The sequence below is a fragment of the Triticum dicoccoides genome, chromosome 3A, assembly GCF_002162155.2.
Source record: "Triticum dicoccoides isolate Atlit2015 ecotype Zavitan chromosome 3A, WEW_v2.0, whole genome shotgun sequence".
NCBI lineage: Eukaryota > Viridiplantae > Streptophyta > Magnoliopsida > Poales > Poaceae > Triticum > Triticum dicoccoides.
In genome coordinates this window covers 91751500-91768848 of record NC_041384.1, presented here as the reverse complement: position 1 = coordinate 91768848, position 17349 = coordinate 91751500, and the positions used below count along the sequence as shown (strand labels likewise).

The following is a 17349-nucleotide window of genomic DNA, read 5'->3' as shown; positions in this document are numbered from 1 at the left end:
AGTTCATCGATTTGAAGAAAAAGTTCAAGAATTATAAAAAACATCGAGGCAGGAAGAATAAAAAGAAAAAACGAAAACGATAAAGGAAAAAGGTGAAAGGACAGATGAAATAAGAAAGGAAGCAAAAGGATTTTATTGATCGAATCTAGCTGGGTGGCGCGGTGGTAGCTGCCTGTTAATTCGAAGGGAAGGTTGGGGCCATACCTGGCCAAATGGGCCGGCCTAGGCGTGCCGGCACGATAGCCCGCATGCCTGGGCCGTGCCTGGGCTGGCTAGGCAGGCACGCGTGCCGGCTCGGTACGGCACGCTTAACCGTCTGGCGTGTGGCGACTAGCTGGGCAGAAGCGTCTCAGTCAAAAGAAACGTTGCGTGAGGGACCCGGAGGTGTGGCCCATGAAAGCGACATGCACACGAGAGCTGAGGCACGCGCGAATGAGAGAGACGTGCTTCGATGTGCCTCCTGCGCGAGCGCACGACGTGTGAGATTTTTGTCCTAGGCACTAGGCAAGAGATCACGTACGTAGCGTGCCTCGATCTCTCGTGCTGGCGTGCTTACCGGGCCAGCGTGCCGACACGTTTACTGAGGGGCCGTGCTTGGGCCGCGAAGGTCAGCATGCGTGCCGGCCCGGCCCGGCCCACGTACTAAGCGTGCCTGGTCGGGCCGTGCCGTGCCTGGCCCGTTTAACTCAGGCCGGCCAGGCCGTGCCAACCCGTTTGGCCAAGTTTGGTTGGGGCTCGATACCTGTCGGGAGCGCTACCTTTTTTGCCTCTACAAAACAGAAAGGAACCAGGGTGAGATGGGCCGGCCCAGTGCGGGGCGCTGCAGGCGCCGTTTGCAGAATACACATTAACGGGCGCCTGCAGCGCCAAATAGGATTTGCCAAAATTAAGGGCTCAAGGAGGGCGCTATTTTTTTTTATAAAAAAACTCAAGGAGGAAGGGTTTATCGGGCTTAGGAACAAGTGCTGCGCTGCTGGGCCAGACATATGGTTTTTCCTGGGCCGCCCCATTCAGGGAGAGAACACGGGCTACAAAGCGATGGCATCCCGGCCCATCTGATAAACCCACATGTCAGTGTCACACTCGGGCACGGTATCCGCTAATCCCTTTCACCATCCTCGAAAACCAAAAGAAATCCCGCAAAACCCTAACCTCTCAGCGACCCTCTGCTCTCGCCGTGCTCCGCAACGTCCAAGCAAGCGCCGGCGGCGCGACCAGCCGTACCACCCGATCTCTCACCATGGAGAAGGTAATCCCGCGCTCATCCGCTCCCATCGATGGATCTCTTCGCTCGCGCGCCTCTGATTCGAGTTTTGCTGGCCTCGTGCAGCCCGCGGCGCGGGCACCGGGGAAGGCGGCTTCAGAGGAGAAGGTCTGTGCGGAAGTTGCCGCGCCGGCAGTCCAATTTTGCGCTCTGTTTATTATCAGCGGCTCACCCGATTTCTCTCCTCTCTTTTTTGGTGGTGATGCGAGCAGCAGCTTGACGACAAGGAGCTGGAGCTAGAGCGGGAGCGGAAACTGAAGAAAGAGCAGAAGGTATGCTTGGCCGACATCCGTGTGAAATTGCTTTCGCGAATTTTGTCCCTGTGCTGTTGTTCGTCTTGACGTGCATTTGTAATTGACAACCAGTTCTCCCGAATTGGTTGTGTGGTCATCTGTGAATTGTGCTGATGTTAGAAACTACAGGTCCAGTGCCAAGATGAATTATTAGTTATGTTTATGGGAAAAGATCCCTTATGGGTTCAGTGTTCTACTTGCAGGCTAGAGAGAAAGAGGAGAAAAAGCTCAAGGCAAAGCAAAAGGAGACTGCTAGGCTCCAGGTTGCAACATCCTTAAATGAGTTTGGTGCTGGAACGCTTGGTGGAGATGGGTTTGTGCTGATTTCGTCGTCTGCAGGCTCAAGCAACATCGGATGGACCTAAGAAAAGTGAGAAGAAGCAAAAGAAGAAGGCTGCGGGGGATGAAAACCCCGAGGATTTCATTGACCCTGAGACCCCTAGTGGGGAGAAGAAATCGCTTGCACCTCAAATGGCTAAGCAGTATAGCCCAAGTGCAGTTGAAAAATCGTAAGATGCACTAGTCTGCTTTTCTCGTATTTGTAATTCATAGCATCTGAGACGCCTACCTGAACTGAATACCTTTTCTCCCCACAATGTAGGTGGTACTCCTGGTGGGAGTCAGCAGGATATTTTGGGGCAGACCCTGCAAGCACAAAACCACCTTTTGTTATAGTAAGTGACCCACTTCTTATTAGCTTCATGCAAGATGTGCACTGGGAGCTGGGTTAGCATGATGTCATCTTATGGGATCACTAGTGTTTTTGTACAAATGTGGATTTGGATTTCCTTCCAGCAAAAGTGCTAAGTTATTTCATTTCAGGTTCTACCACCTCCGAATGTGACTGGAGCGCTTCATATTGGTCATGCACTTACAGTGGCTATAGAGGTGTAAATTTTATGCTTGTAGAGATGTGAGACCTATTTGCCATTCCCTGGTCACTCACGAGACATTTTAAGCTCTTTGCTTTTATTTTGTTTCAACAATGCAGGACGCTATGATAAGGTGGAGGAGAATGTCGGGATATAATGCTCTGTGGGTCCCAGGAGTGGACCATGCTGGAATTGCTACACAGGTCTGTATCTTGGACTTGATTAAGTTCATCTTGTGAATGACATACACATATAGTACAGTTGAGTTACTCATATCTTCTTTGGTGGCACTTGCTGTCACTCAACTTATGAAAAAATACCGTGTTTGTTGTTTGTGTGCCACCACTAAAACAAAGCTGCCAACAGGGGTTCTAGGCCCTGTTAGTATATGTAATGTTTGTAATATTGACAAAAGTATTTGGAACACTATTTCCAAAGCCCAGATGTTTCTTACCGTGTTACTGCCTTACCGGTAGGCTTGCCAATTTCGCATGCACCTAACTAGAAGCAATGGCAACAACAACAACAACAACAACAACAACAACAACAACAAAGCCTTTAGTCCCAAACAAGTTGGGGTAGGCTAGAGGTGAAACCCATAAGATCTCGCAACCAACTCATGGCTCTGGCACATGGATAGCAAGCTTCCACGCACCCCTGTCCATAGCTAGCTCTTTGTCGATACTCCAATCCTTCAGGTCTCTCTTAACGGACTCCTCCCATGTCAAAATCGGTCGACCCCGCCCTCTCTTGACATTCTCCGCACGCTTTAGCCGTCCGCTATGCACTGGAGCTTCTGGAGGCCTGCGCTGAATATGCCCAAACCATCTCAAACGATGTTGGACAAGCTTCTCCTCAATTGGTGCTACCCCAACTCTATCTCGTATATCATCATGCACCTAACTAGAAGCAATGGCCACATGGATATTTTAGTTTTGGCAGAATGATGTACTTTCTCTTTATCAGACTTTCTTTTTCCCTTTTAGCAAATGAAACTAAATCTTGTATGAAACAATTCCTTATTTAACACTATCTTAAATTTCGTTTCCTTATTTAACACTCAAAAAAAATTCAAAAAAAATTTCGTTTCCTTATTTAGCACACACACAACAACACACACAGTGGTGGAGGCATAGGGTGCTGGCAAGGGCCTTGCCCCCCCTAAAAGAAAACTTAGATATTCAAAATAGATTATGTGGGCTCCATAAGAAAATCCAACAAATAATAGTATAATAATTATTCATAAAGATGATAAAAAAAATCATCAAACAGCACACGTGCACAAACATACCACATGAGGGGTAAAAGAGTCTTTTCAAGTGTCATTTAGGCTAAAAATGGACTGAAGTGTTATAAAAGGCATAAAATTTAGACTCCTTGCTAGATAGGGAAGAAATTATTTGTCGATGTCAAATAGGGCATAAAATTTAGACAGTGTTAAATAAGGAATTCTCTCATCTTGTATGGTGTTGCCAAATGTAGTTATTTTGTATTGTCTTCAACCTGCATTATATCCTACACCCTCTGTTTGATTTAATAATATGTTCTCCTAAGCCAGGTTGTAGTGGAAAAGAAGCTAATGCGTGAAAGGAAGCTGACAAGGCATGACATAGGCCGTGACAAATTTATATCTGAAGTAAGCACCTATATTCCCCTTAATACATGGTTATGTTTGTTGTTCATCTTCTCCTGTATCAGATCATAATTCATTTAATCATTACCTTTATACTATGGAATATTAATAATCGGGCTCAACATCCGATGTAGTCATAAAATCGCAGTGAGCATAGCTTCACACTGGGCTTAATTTGATTCCATTGTGGTAATCATTTTCTTGCTTATTCTATTTTTTGTCATCATCTTTCGGTCAGGTTCTGAAATGGAAAGATCAGTACGGTGGTACCATACTGGGTCAATTACGTAGGCTTGGGGCTTCGCTTGATTGGTCCCGTGAGGTAAAATTCCTGTTTTCTTTAGTTGAGAAAAAAAGCACATGCACTTGTTTTTTTTACTCTTATATTTCTTACTCTGAAATTACCAACTTGATGATCTTAACTCGTGTATCAGTGTTTCACAATGGATGAACAACGATCGAAAGCTGTAACCGAAGCATTTGTTAGGTTGCACAAAGATGGCCTAATTTATAGGTTAGTTTCCTCTCCTTCTGTTGCTGTAAGTGTTAACATATTTTTAACTATCATCTCTATGTCATTCAATGACCGACCTAGTTTTCTTACCTCTTATGTATGATTTGGTCCTTTACAGGGACTACCGCCTTGTGAATTGGGACTGCACACTTTTAACAGCAATATCTGACATAGAGGTTAACAAAGCTTATTGTATTGTCTACACTGTACAGTTTGATTCCACACCCATGACTAAGATCAACTTCTTCATTAAAAATGCTGTTTTCTCAGGTGGATCATCTAGAGCTTAAAGAGGAAACTATGCTGAAGGTCCCTGGTTATAGTAGTCCTGTACAGTTTGGTGTGTTGATATCCTTTGCCTATCCTCTTGAAGAAGGACTAGGTGAAATTATTGTCGCAACAACAAGAATTGAAACAATGCTCGGTGATACGGCAATAGCTGTTCATCCTGAGGATAAAAGGTATAAGCATCTGCATGGAAAGCATGCCATTCACCCGTTCAATGGCCGAAAACTCAAAATAATCTGCGATGCGGTGTTAGTGGATCCCACTTTCGGTACTGGGGCTGTCAAGGTATGTTATAATGCCTAGGACTGACCTAATTTATTTTTATTTCAGTTTACCTAATTTATTTGCGTGCTCGTTTTGCAGATTACACCTGCCCATGACCCAAATGACTTTGAGGTTGGAAAACGACACAACCTAGAGTTCATCAATATCTTCACAGATGATGGGAAGATAAACAGCAATGGAGGTGCACAATTTGAAGGAATGCCAAGATTTGCTGCTCGGGTTGCAGTTATTGATGCACTGAAGGAAAAGGTATTACTGGTTTCATTTAGCTATTGGTGCATAACGTTTATGATGTAGTATTTGAAGAATGGTTGTTAGGTTATTGCGCTGGATTAGTATAAATTTTAGGTGATGGCATACAAAGAGAGACTATACAGTGAAATATCATGAACTTATGTAATGTAATATTCACATTTCTATTTTGCTAACACTTACTACAAAAAACAAATTGGAACTTGCTAGCCTTAAGCAATATTGTTTCTTGTATAAACATTTCTACCTCTTACATGGTTGTCCTTCACCCTTTCTGATTAATCTAGTTAATGAGTCTCTCAGTACAGCGTTCTTTTTATGAGAAATATGTGTTTTGGTAGTTTGTGTATATGTTGCTTCAAGGCTTCTTCATGTTATCCCATTTTGGTTGGGTATCCATTGTAACGGATTCTCATCTCTTATTAGAAATTTGCATGCCTGTGGAATCCAGTGACCAACTATTTACCTTTACTAATCACTTTAGACTGATTTTTTTACCTTTTCCAATTTATTTCATTTGGATTAATTAAGTACTCCATCCGTTCCTAAATATAAGTCTTTTTAGAGATTTCAATATGGACTACATACGTAGCAAAATGAGTGAATCTACACTCTAAACTATGTCTATATACATCCGTATGTAGTCCATATTGAAATCTCTAGAAAGGCATATATTTAGGAACAGAGGAAGTAGTTCTGAGTTTTGGACTAACAATGTTTTATTCTGCCAATTAAGGGGTTGTACAAGGACACAAAAAAGAATGAAATGAATTTGGGCATTTGTTCAAGAAGTAATGATGTAGTGGAACCTATGATAAAGCCTCAATGGTTTGTTAATTGCCATACGATGGCAAAGGCAGGTCTTGATGCTGTAAGATCCAAAAAAATTGAGATTATTCCGCAACAATATGAACAAGACTGGTACAGGTATCTCCTTTTGCCTAGTTATAAGTGCCACCTCTTGCAGACTTCAGCTGAAAGTAATGAAATATCAAGAAACATGATCCATCCACCATTCTTGCAGATGGCTTGAAAATATACGCGATTGGTGTGTTTCAAGGCAACTCTGGTGGGGACATCGTGTACCTGCGTGGTATGTGACACTAGAAGATGAGCAATTGAATGATCTGGGATCAAACAATGACCGTTGGATAGTCGCAAGGAATGAATGTGATGCAATGCTTGAGGCACAGAAAAAGTATCCGGGGAAGAAATTCCAGTTAAATCAAGACCCTGACGTTTTGGATACTTGGTTTTCATCTGGTCTCTTCCCATTGACAGTGCTTGGTTGGCCAGATGATACTGCTGATCTTCGTGCTTTCTACCCTACTTCAGTACTTGAAACTGGACTTGATATTCTCTTCTTCTGGGTGGCACGTATGGTGATGATGGGTATGCAACTTGGTGGTGATGTGCCATTTCAGAAGGTAACGACAGAAATGTTTTTCTCTGACAATTAAACTGTATTCTATCTACAGTTTTAATAATCCATTATACATAAATAATCTAATTCCTTGTGCGCACTCTTTAGCTTATAGCTACCTCTTCCTTCTGTCTCCATAGGCCTGGACATAGTGAAACTTTGCTTTAGTGTAACAGTAGCTATGCCCAAATGTCCAAAAACTGAAGCAATCTACATTTAATAGTGGCAGTGCATAACCACCATTGTTTCACAAAATCATGCATTATGAATTCTACTGACATTTGCTGAATGGATTAATGAGGTTGTCCATTTTGCACTATTTGCTGCTCTGCCATTTTCCTCTACATGCCATTCCAGTGTTGTCCTGATTGAACTCTGAAGATATGTTACTCACGGCAATCTACCTTAAACCTTGGTAGTTGGAGTATGTGGATGTTACAGACAAGGTTCAGTTAAAAAAATGAGAGCGTAATTGTTTGACAATATAGTGCACTATAAGTTTTCCAGATACTCGTTGGAGAAACTTCCACCCTTTTTCAATTATCATTCCGCGATCTGTCATTTGTGTCAACGGGTCAGCTTCCTGCATGAACTCTGTTCTTAGTTAATTTTGAACACAAGTTACATTTCTGTCATCATCGTCCTTTGTCATATTGTACTGTGTGCTTGATTGAGACTATCATGTAGTGTTAAATGCTTAAACTCATTAACTTTCCTTTTCTTTTCTGGATGGAAGGTGCTTCTCTTTAAATTCCGAAACTATTTATTTAACCAACCATATTGAGCTTCAACTCTTTTCTAGTTGAAGATATGCTTTAATTGTCTTGCATACTGAATCATGATTGCACCCTCTTTTGCAGGTGTATTTGCATCCTATGATCCGTGATGCACATGGCCGCAAAATGTCCAAGTCACTTGGTAATGTTGTTGATCCCCTCGAGGTGATAAACGGTACGACACTGGAAGATCTCCTCAAACGTTTGGAAGAAGGCAACCTGGATCAAAATGAGTTAAGTGTTGCAAGAGAAGGGAAGAAGAAAGATTTTCCTGATGGCATTGCTGAATGTGGCACTGATGCACTCCGTTTCGCACTGATTTCTTACACTTCTCAGGTTATAGTCACACCCATTTGAGTTTCTGTTGTAGTATTATAAGCTCCCAATTCATCTTTTTATAGAATCTCTCTTGTTTTGCAGTCTGACAAGATAAATCTTGATATCAAGAGGGTTGTTGGATATCGCCAATGGTGCAATAAATTGTGGAATGCCATTCGTTTTGCAATGGGCAAACTTGGTGATCATTATACTCCACCAGCAACCATTGTTGCGTCTTCAATGCCCCCGGTCTGCAAATGGATACTCTCGGTACTTAACAAGGCTATTGGCAAGACTGTGACCTCATTAGAAGCATACAAGTTCGCCGATGCAACATCTGCTATTTACTCATGGTGGCAATACCAGCTATGTGATGTATTTATAGAAGCTGTAAAACCTTACTTCTTCAATGACTCTCAAGAGTTCGATTCAGCAAGAGCTGCTTGTAGAGATGCCCTATGGGTTTGCCTCGACAATGGTTTGCGTCTGCTCCACCCATTCATGCCTTATGTAACAGAAGAACTCTGGCAGCGTCTTCCTCAGCCCAAAGATTCTTGCAGAAAAAATTCCATCATGATATCAGAATATCCATCTGTTGTTCAGGTAATACTCATGTCTAACAGAAGACTTTAAATACATCGAATTTCATGTTGCAATATCCTTTTCTTAGTGGAAAACAATTGTTCTTTATCACAGGAATGGGCAGATGATAAACTTGAAAGTGAATTTAGTATTATCTTGGATACTGTGAACAAACTAAGATCTCTGAAGCCACCAACAGATACAAATGAGAGGTGTGTATATGTGGTCATGTACCTGGGCTTTGTGTTCACAATGTACTGTGCATGATATATATGGTTGCTTGATTCTTCTTGTTCTACAGTTGGCTTGCCAAATCGACATCTTATTTCTTATCTTTTTCATGAACAGGCGACCTGCTTTTGCACTTTGTCGAGGCGAAGATATTGCTGCCACTGTTCAGTGCTATCAATCTCTAGTGGTGTCTCTTTCTTCTGTATCGTCACTTAAGGTTTTGCCTTGCATTTCCTTAGCTGTATTATGTGTTTTATTATCTGAAAACTTCCTTTACGGATCTAATGTTTTGGTAAAGCCTGGAGTGGAGCATATCATCTCAAGTGACTGTCTATCGCAGAATAATCAATTTTCATACTCCCTCCGTTTCTTAATATAGGGTGTATAGTTTTTGGTACGGAAATTAAAGAATGCATGTGGAGAAAAAATTTCACAAGTTATGGGTGAGATTACACCTAACTAATTAACATGAGAAAATAGAGGAGCTAGCCTAATATATGGAAATATAATAAATTCACTAAAAACATTATCCAGCCAAGTGGTGCAATGCAATACACCTTATATTTCGGATTTTTTCTCAAAAATCTATACACCTTATATCAAGGAACGGAGGGAGTAGTTGTTTTTATCCTTTTTCATCTGTTTGATGAAAAACACTGATTTGATGTTGGACAATTTCCAGATCCTGGCAGAGAGTGACGAAACTCCACCTGACTGTTCGACTGCTGTTGTCAACAAAGATCTGTCCGTATACCTTCAGCTTCAAGGAGCTCTAAACGCGGAAGTGGAGCTCGAAAAGCTAAGGAAAAAGAGGGATGAAATCCAAAAGTAAGCCTGATTTGCCATCTAATTGTTCTCTCCCGCTAAAGATCCGCATGTATGGTTGTCGTTGTTGTTAATTCCACTGTATCACCTGTAACATGGTTTCTTGTTATCCATGCGCGCAGGCTACAGCATGCCCTTTCTCAGAAGATGGAAGCGTCCGGTTACAGAGAGAAGGCCCCGCCCAGCGTCCAAGAGGAGGACATGAGGAAACTCACTGCCTTTTTCGAGCAACTGCGGGTGATTGGTGAAGCTGAGAAGAAACTAGATGCGTAAATTGGCAATGCTTGAGTCGGCTCTCTGTTTATTGATTGGAAACGAATGGCATTTTTGTTTCGAAGCTGATGTACTGCACAGTTTTTTGCGGATGCTGATGCTGTGATCACATTTACAGAAAATTCAAATGGAGCAATGAAACTCCAATTTCCCACATATGCCTTACTTTTATAAATGATGTTTACCTGCGAGTGTCAGTGTCAATTGACTATTTTTTTCAGTGGCCAAGCCGTTGAGTTTTTTTTTTTTGCAAAGTTCTGCATTTAATTTGAACTTGTCTGTTCTATCCATGGGTGTAAAGTGTAGAAAGGGCAACAATATTCAACAGAAACGCAAAACCACATTTTGTGAAAAAAAGGAATCTATATAGTACTTAAATCATCATGATTCACTGACATAACAAATGGTGCTTCTTAGAAAAGATAAGCAATTTTAAAGATTTATTATTAACTAGTCACTCTGCTAAAAATAGGACAATCGCACACCTGAAATGTGCGCTTGCTATATTTGCGAGAGGGAAAATGTGTTATGCACTGGCCATTTGTCTGTTTTACCTAACATTAGTCGAAGCCAAAAAGAAAAAGAAATAAATAAAGGCTTAATAATCCTTTGCCCCTACTGTTACTCTACCTAATCCCACACGGTTTCTACGAGGAAAACGACTCCGTTTTCAAACAAAGAAGTTTCTAATCCTGCACGCGCCAACGGCCTACCCGCCCACCTCCCCCCGGCCGTCCGATCCCGCCCCGCTGGCCACACGAACGGCCGCGATGCGTTCCATCTATAATTACCGAGCTGCCCCCGCTTGACCCCGCTTGACCTGTTCGTCCCTGACCGCTGACCTACATAAGGCAAAGCACCGACGGAGCAGACAAAAATGGAGGAGAGAGAATAGAATTTTCCGCCAGGAGCGCCGCGACGACGACGACGACCAGAGGAGGACGAGGCCTATAGCTCCAAGCTTCGGCCCACGCCCCGCCCCTTCCCCCGCCCTGCCCGGTACGTGCGTCCCTTCCCTTCCTTGCTCCGGGATCGGGTCGGGGGGAGGCGCCGGTCGCCGCAAGGTTCGCCGGCTCGATTGAAATCGGCTGCGAGCTGCCGGGCTACTCCTGTCGGCGTGTTCGTGCTGGGTATCGGATTCTCGTAGCCACGTACGTACGTAGCTGGGTTGAGACGGCGTGAGTAACATGCCCGTTGGATTTGGTTTCCCTGTAGCTGCCGTTCTCCACATGCATTTTTTTTTTTTGAACCAGTCCCGGTGATTTGATGGTGTTGACGATTAGGAGGAGCGTTGCTCTTGTTTCCTTCCGTTGAGCTAGTATTTTGTGGCGCCGTTTGAACTAGTGTTTGGGGCCTGCCGGAATTGGTCTTTGTTTCTGGTGCTGGTAGGTGTATTTTCCACATTGGGTCCGCTAATCCAATGCACACCACTTGGAAAAAAAGATTGTGTGTTAACTTGCAGTTTACCTTTGGAATTCTGATTAGCCTGTTTTCCATGATTGGTCTGTGGTCAAGTTCTAGGATTGTATGTTTTTTTTTTTCATTTGATGAAACATTCTGTGATGCCAAATTTTTAGACAAAAAGAATTGGAACTTTGGATGGTGACCGATGCTTACCTTGCACAAATGCCCTCATTCTTCGCGATGTTTTATAAAGTCAGGTGTAGTCCTGTGGAACGATATATGATGCCTTACCTCTTTTCGAAAAAAAAAGACGTCTTGCCTCATACAAAGACCGCATTGCCCCGATTGTCGGAATTGGGTGTGGTTCTGTTTGCCTCTGGGTTTGCTGATTCGCGTTCAGGGTTTGCTGGTCTGATTGAATTGTTGTGAGCCACTGGATTTGATCTTGTGGTTGTGTTTATGTGGAATATTGAATTCGCATAGCCACATTGTTGGGTTGAGATGGATGCTGCTTTTATGAGTAATGCCCGTTGGATTTGGTTTCCCTGTTTCTGCTGCTCTCCATGCGTATCAGACGGCCAGGTGATTTGGGGGAATGGTGAGCATTGATGATTAGGAGGGGCATTATTGCAGCATTCTTTTTTGTTTCCTCCGTTTTCATTGTAATTTGAGCTAAATGTGTCGACGTGGCGTTTGAACTAGTATCTTGGTCTGCCACAATTGATCTTTGTTTCTAGGGTTGGTAGATGTTACATTGGATCCACTAATCCTATCGTTCCTAAGTTCCTACTCGTTGCATGCCACTGGGAAAAAACATCGACTTCTGGCGTGCCTTCGGAATGTAGATTGATCCTTTTCTCTTCCTTGCATAATTGGTTTGTGGTCAAGCTGTAGGATTGCGGAAAACTGTTGATGAAAAGGTTGATTCTATAATGCCAAAATTTGCAACATTACATTGGAATTGGGGATGGTAAATGAGGCTTACCTTACACACTAAATATGATCATTGTAATCTTTCATAAAGTCAGGCTATGGTCTTTCCTTCAAGTGCAATCGTGTCTATTGATATATGATGTCTTACCTTATACAAAGGCTTTCATAATTTTGTGACAGAGATTTGCAGTGAACTGAAGTTTCCAATTAACTTTCCTTTCCTTCAGGTACACTAAAAGTCACCTGAAGGTGGTGTAGGGGGGAAACACATCGGTTCAAAGTGTGTGAGAAAGATATAGAGCATTCTGTCGGAAACTGCTGCATACCAAGGAAAATGTCAAGCTAAGGTGCTGGGTTGGTTTCCAGTCTACAGCCGCTCCTGTTGAATCGCAGTGTGAACGTGCAGCAGATTAGCATCCTTTACTGATGGATCACCCTGGAAATGTCACTCGTCATGATCACACAATCGACATACCAAGGAATGATCTGATGTCGCCGTCAACATCCCGTCCGGACAATCATAATCACTTGGATGAGTTGAACCACAACAGAGGTCCTTCAAATGAAGTTCCTCCTGTCCCAGAAAGTTCTGGCACAGCCGGTATGCCTGACTTTCGAAGCGCATCTTTCGTGAGAAGGGATCAAGTCAATCGTCAGCAGAATCCTTTGAATTCTGGCTTATGGATCTCAATCGAGCTTATTGTAAATGTTAGTCAGATTATAGCAGCTGCTACTGTCCTGTCGGTATCAAGGAATGAGCATCCACGCGCTCCACTATTTGAGTGGGTTGTTGGCTATATAATAGGTTGTGTTGCTACTATTCCACATCTTTATTGGCGCTATCTCCATCGCAATTGCCAGAACATCGAGCAAGAACCATCAGCCCAGGGTTCATCTCAAAGGAACATATCCGAGTCTGATTCTTTTGCAGCAATTTCATCTGCTCATGCATCAGAAGCTGTAAATGAAGATAACAACACTGGAGTCCCAAGAAACAATTTCCCGATTGCAAGTCCAAGGTAACATTTTCTTCCCCTGTGAAAAAAAGAACATTCTCTTCGACTGAACCACCTGCAGAAGCAGTTTAGCTATCACGATTTGGCTGCTTCTGCATAACTAATAATGAGAGTAAACATTAGGTCTTTCAGGATTGCTCAATACTCCCTCCATTCCAAAATAAGTGTCTCAAGCTTAATACAACTTTGTACTAGAGTTAGTACAACGTTGAGACACTTATTTGGGACGGAGGGAGTACATTAGATCATTTTACTCTGCCCCCTGGATGAGATGCAACGTTTTGAATTCTTCCTGATGTTTAAAGTTACGAAGTAACAAGATTTATTTTTTTACTTGTAGGGTCTACGCATTGGTTGCGTGCTTGAAGTTGGCCTTGGATTGTTTCTTTGCCGTGTGGTTTGTTGTGGGGAATGTGTGGATATTCGGTGGCCGCTCTTCCGTCCATGACGCTCCTAACTTGTACAGGTGTGTGTTGCTAGGTGCTCTGCATGACACGTTCCTTTCACCTCGGATGTACCTTGCTTATTTGTTTGTAACCATTTTCCAGGCTGTGTATAGTGTTCCTTGCATTCGGCTTCATCGGCTATGCACTGCCTTTCATCCTGTGCACGATGATATGCTGCTGCCTGCCCTGCATAATCTCCATGGTAGGCTTCCACGAGGATCTGGATATGAACAAAGGCGCTACCGCAGAAGTAATCAACACGCTGGTGGCGTACAAGTACAAGTCGATGAGGATCCGCGACGGAGGAGATGTGGGGGAAGACAATGGTGGCGTTCTGGCATCTGGAACTGACAAGGAGCGGACTATCTCCGCGGAAGACGCCGTGAGTTTCCCACCCGTTTTCCATTTTACACTTATCAAGTGTGGAAACTTGTGCTCATGCATACACATTTGTGCCGCGTTGCGCGATTAGCTGACATCTGGGAACCTCTGGGCTCTTTCAGGTTTGCTGCATCTGTTTGTCAAGGTTCTCGAACAACGAAGATCTGCGAGAGCTTCCCTGCGGGCACGTCTTTCACATGGAATGCATCGACAAGTGGCTCAAGATCAACGCGCTGTGCCCTCTCTGCAAGTCCGAGCTGGGCGGCTCAACGGCGGCATCTCCTGAGGCTGGCCCCGAGGGCCAACACCAACAGAATGAGAACAGGGAAGGAGGCGACGTCGAGTCACAGCGGTAGCTGTTCTTCTGCTTCGTCCCATGAGCATGGGCATGAGGATGGAACACGCCCTTTCGCGTGGTGCACACTGACCAACTCCTGATTTTACGTGACAAGCTATAAGTAGGACGCAAGTCCATTTCTCCCATTCTGGCGGAATTGTCTCGTATATATTGTAAATACTCACACCTGCTTAGCTAGTGATCATACTCAGTATTTATCGAATGTGGCATTCACCGGAAACAGTGGTTGGAGCACTGGAATTGTCTCCAAATCATGCAGAAATTGAACTGTTTCATGTGAAATTCCAAAGCAGAGAGCTCATGACCTTGTAACTAATTAATGCCGCACTTCGAGTCCATCCGAGAGTCTTATTCTTTTGCGGGAAAATACTTTGTATTACTCAAATATCAGGGTTGCATTCCTCGTTACAGCGATTTACGACCACATCTGGTCCAAACCATAGCGTGTTTCTGACATCTATCTCTGTCCGGGTTTATTGGACCCCCTTGTATTTTGGGTAAATTTTTGACCATCTATAAAACTAACAAATTATAAATTATATGATACAAAAAGTATATTGTTGAGTTCGTATTTGAAAGAGCTTTCCCATAGGATAAATTTTGTGACATATAACTTACATTTTATTAGTTAATTTTATCATCAAACTTTAGCCCAAAATAAGAGGGGTCTAATAAACCCGGGCAGAGGTAGTAGCGAAGTTCGTTAACAAATGGCTTACATGAGTGGCACGAGTATTTAGTTCCACTTTTATTTCATCCACCATGAAAGTGTATCTTGATCTATCAGTGTAGCTAGCCTTTAGAAGATTAAATGCCTCCAAACAATCTGTCTCCATCAGAAATGGGAAATTACTCCACTGAAGGGCTAGGGCAACGTAGCTAACTGAGCTTGTAGTGCATCCCACGCCTTCCACTGTGCTTTCCTCTCCCCTTTCTCAGAAGCTCACCAATAATTGCCGATCATTTGATTAAGGTCATCACAGAACCCCAAGAGGAGTTTAAACACGCTCATTAGATAGGTAGGGACCGACTTTGCAATAGATTTGGTTAGATCTTTTTTTCCCTCCTTGTGAAGACATCCCCATAACAACATTCTTTTGGTGAGCTTGACCTACAAATAATTTTCCTTTCACCAAGTGACCATCCGGGGTTGGCAATGTGAAAACTAGGTTAAGCGTATGCATTGAGCAGGGACGCGCTGCGTGTTAATATAGGGCACAAGTCCGCTTGGTTACAGGAGATATACATGCCGCTAGGTTTGGATTGATCTCCAAGGAAGCAATCACAACAACCTAACAACTCAAGCCACCACTCCTATACGGCTAACTATACGGTTTATACAATACCATAGAATACATTGTTTAACACTCCTCCTCAATCACAACTGTCTAAGTTGAGATTGTGCCTGAAAGCTTCTAACTGCCGCAGAGTGAGTGGCTTAGTAAAACCATCTGCCACCTGATCACCAGTAGGGATAAACCTGATATTCAACAATTTGTTGGCCACCCGTTCACGGACAAAATATAGTCAATCTCGATATGCTTTGTCCTGGCATGAAAAATAGGATTAGCAGACACATATGTAGCACCAAGATTATTGCACCAAAGCAAGGCTGCCTTTGGATGATGAACACCCAATTCCGTCAACAAGTTCTGAACCCAAATAACTTAAGAAGTTGCGTTTGCTAAAGCCTTATACTCCGCCTTTGTACTTGATCGAGAGACAGTGGGTTGTTTACGAGCACTCCATGAGATCAAGTTACTGCTAAGAAACACTGCAAAACCTCCTATTGACCTCCTGTCATCAGGACAACCTGTCCAATTTGCATATGAAAAAGCACTTACTAGCATCGAATCTTACTTTCCAAGTCTGAGTCCATGATCCTTAGTTCCTTGCAGATACCTGAGGATCCTCTTTACTGTAGTCCAATGTACAGTAGTAGGAGCATGTAAGAACTGACAAACTTTATTGACTGAATATGAAATATCTGGCCGAGTTAGTGTCAAATATTGTAAAGCTCCTACAATGCTCCTATACCTGGCGGCGTCCTCTGCTCCAAGTACCTCCCCATCATGAAGAGACAATTTTTCAAAGGTGGATAAGGGTGTAGACGACGGTTTGCAGCCTTTCATGACCATCCTCTGAAGCATTTCTTGCACATACTTTCCTTGTGATAGCACAATACCATTTGGCACGTTCTTTACCTCAACCCCGAGGAAAAAATGGAGATTACCCAAGTCCTTAAGGGATAACTCCTTGCTCAAATCCTTGAGAAGAGCCTCAACTGCTTTAGATGATGAGCTTGTAACAACAATATCATCAACATAAATGAGCATACAAATAGTGTTCCCATGATGATGGTAAAAGAACAATGATGTGTCCCCCTTAGAGGGAGAGAATCCTAGAGACTGTAACTTCAATGATAGGCGGGAGTACCAAGCCCTAGGTGCTTGTTTCAGCCCATACAATGCCTTATCAAGCTTACAAACATGACATGGAAATTTTAAATTTTCATGCCCAGGAGGTTGCCTCACGAACACTTCCTCTTCTAGAACACCATGCAAGAACGCGTTCTTTACATCTAGCTGTCGAATGCACCAATTTCTAGACACTGCAACTGAAAGAATTACTCGAATAGTAGCAGCCTTTACTACAGGACTAAACGTGTCCTCGTAGTCAATCCCATATCTTTGCTTGAAACCTTTGGCTACTAGACGTGCCTTGTACCTGTCAATAGTGCCATCATATTTCCTTTTTACTTTGTAAACCCATTTACAGTCAATAATGTTCCTCCCCTTGGCTGGTGGAACTAGATGCCAGGTTTTGTTCATCATGAGAGCAGCATATTCCTCATCCATGGCCTCCTTCCATCGTGGTTCACCAAGTGCTTCGCTCACACTTTGCGATTCACCTGTGGCACAAAACGAACCCCAACATACACAACCATCTTTGTATAGTTTAGGTTGAACAATACCACACTGT

The 17349-nt window shown here is 43.1% G+C and overlaps 2 protein-coding genes across 6 annotated transcripts; both read left to right on the top strand.

The window, feature by feature from the left end:
- The first annotated feature begins 1101 nt into the window (after window positions 1-1101).
- Window positions 1102-10049, top strand: LOC119267321 (valine--tRNA ligase, mitochondrial 1-like). 3 transcript variants are annotated; one of them, XM_037548690.1, is made up of 22 exons: window positions 1102-1249; window positions 1331-1372; window positions 1480-1536; window positions 1761-1820; window positions 1897-2066; window positions 2159-2231; window positions 2380-2445; window positions 2549-2632; window positions 3988-4065; window positions 4301-4384; window positions 4497-4576; window positions 4695-4752; window positions 4847-5149; window positions 5228-5398; window positions 6138-6328; window positions 6426-6828; window positions 7685-7936; window positions 8021-8521; window positions 8615-8712; window positions 8849-8948; window positions 9414-9559; window positions 9679-10049. In XM_037548690.1, the coding sequence occupies exons 1-22, from the start codon at window positions 1241-1243 to the stop codon at window positions 9827-9829; spliced, it is 3177 nt and encodes a 1058-aa protein (XP_037404587.1). In that variant the 5' UTR covers window positions 1102-1240; the 3' UTR covers window positions 9830-10049. The 3 variants fall into 3 exon arrangements, with proteins under 3 accessions (XP_037404587.1, XP_037404586.1, XP_037404585.1); XM_037548689.1 differs by having other exon boundaries at window positions 1477-1536; XM_037548688.1 differs by having other exon boundaries at window positions 1121-1372; window positions 1477-1536.
- Window positions 10050-10694: 645 nt separating this feature from the next.
- On the top strand, window positions 10695-14703 carry LOC119267320 (E3 ubiquitin-protein ligase At1g12760-like). Of its 3 annotated transcripts, none has more exons than XM_037548685.1 (5): window positions 10695-10828; window positions 12394-13185; window positions 13523-13648; window positions 13731-14010; window positions 14132-14703. In XM_037548685.1, exons 2-5 carry the CDS (start codon window positions 12593-12595, stop codon window positions 14363-14365), a joined length of 1233 nt encoding a protein of 410 aa, XP_037404582.1. In that variant the 5' UTR covers window positions 10695-10828; window positions 12394-12592; the 3' UTR covers window positions 14366-14703. The 3 variants fall into 3 exon arrangements, with proteins under 3 accessions (XP_037404582.1, XP_037404583.1, XP_037404584.1); XM_037548686.1 differs by lacking the exon at window positions 10695-10828 and adding an exon at window positions 10872-10980; XM_037548687.1 differs by lacking the exon at window positions 10695-10828 and adding an exon at window positions 10963-11007.
- Window positions 14704-17349: the final 2646 nt, after the last annotated feature.

Excerpts from the sequence above, each read along its gene's own strand:
- LOC119267321 (XM_037548688.1), top strand. The coding sequence starts at position 1,241 with ATGGAGAAGGTAATCCCGCGCTCATCCGCTCCCATCGATGGATCTCTT. Across the intron at positions 2,633-3,987 it reads ATGCTGGAATTGCTACACAG|GTTGTAGTGGAAAAGAAGCT; the intron begins GTCTGTATCTTG and ends CTCCTAAGCCAG. Across the intron at positions 8,522-8,614 it reads AATATCCATCTGTTGTTCAG|GAATGGGCAGATGATAAACT; the intron begins GTAATACTCATG and ends TCTTTATCACAG.
- LOC119267320 (XM_037548685.1), top strand. The coding sequence starts at position 12,593 with ATGGATCACCCTGGAAATGTCACTCGTCATGATCACACAATCGACATA. Across the intron at positions 13,186-13,522 it reads TTCCCGATTGCAAGTCCAAG|GGTCTACGCATTGGTTGCGT; the intron begins GTAACATTTTCT and ends TTTTACTTGTAG. Across the intron at positions 14,011-14,131 it reads CTATCTCCGCGGAAGACGCC|GTTTGCTGCATCTGTTTGTC; the intron begins GTGAGTTTCCCA and ends GGGCTCTTTCAG.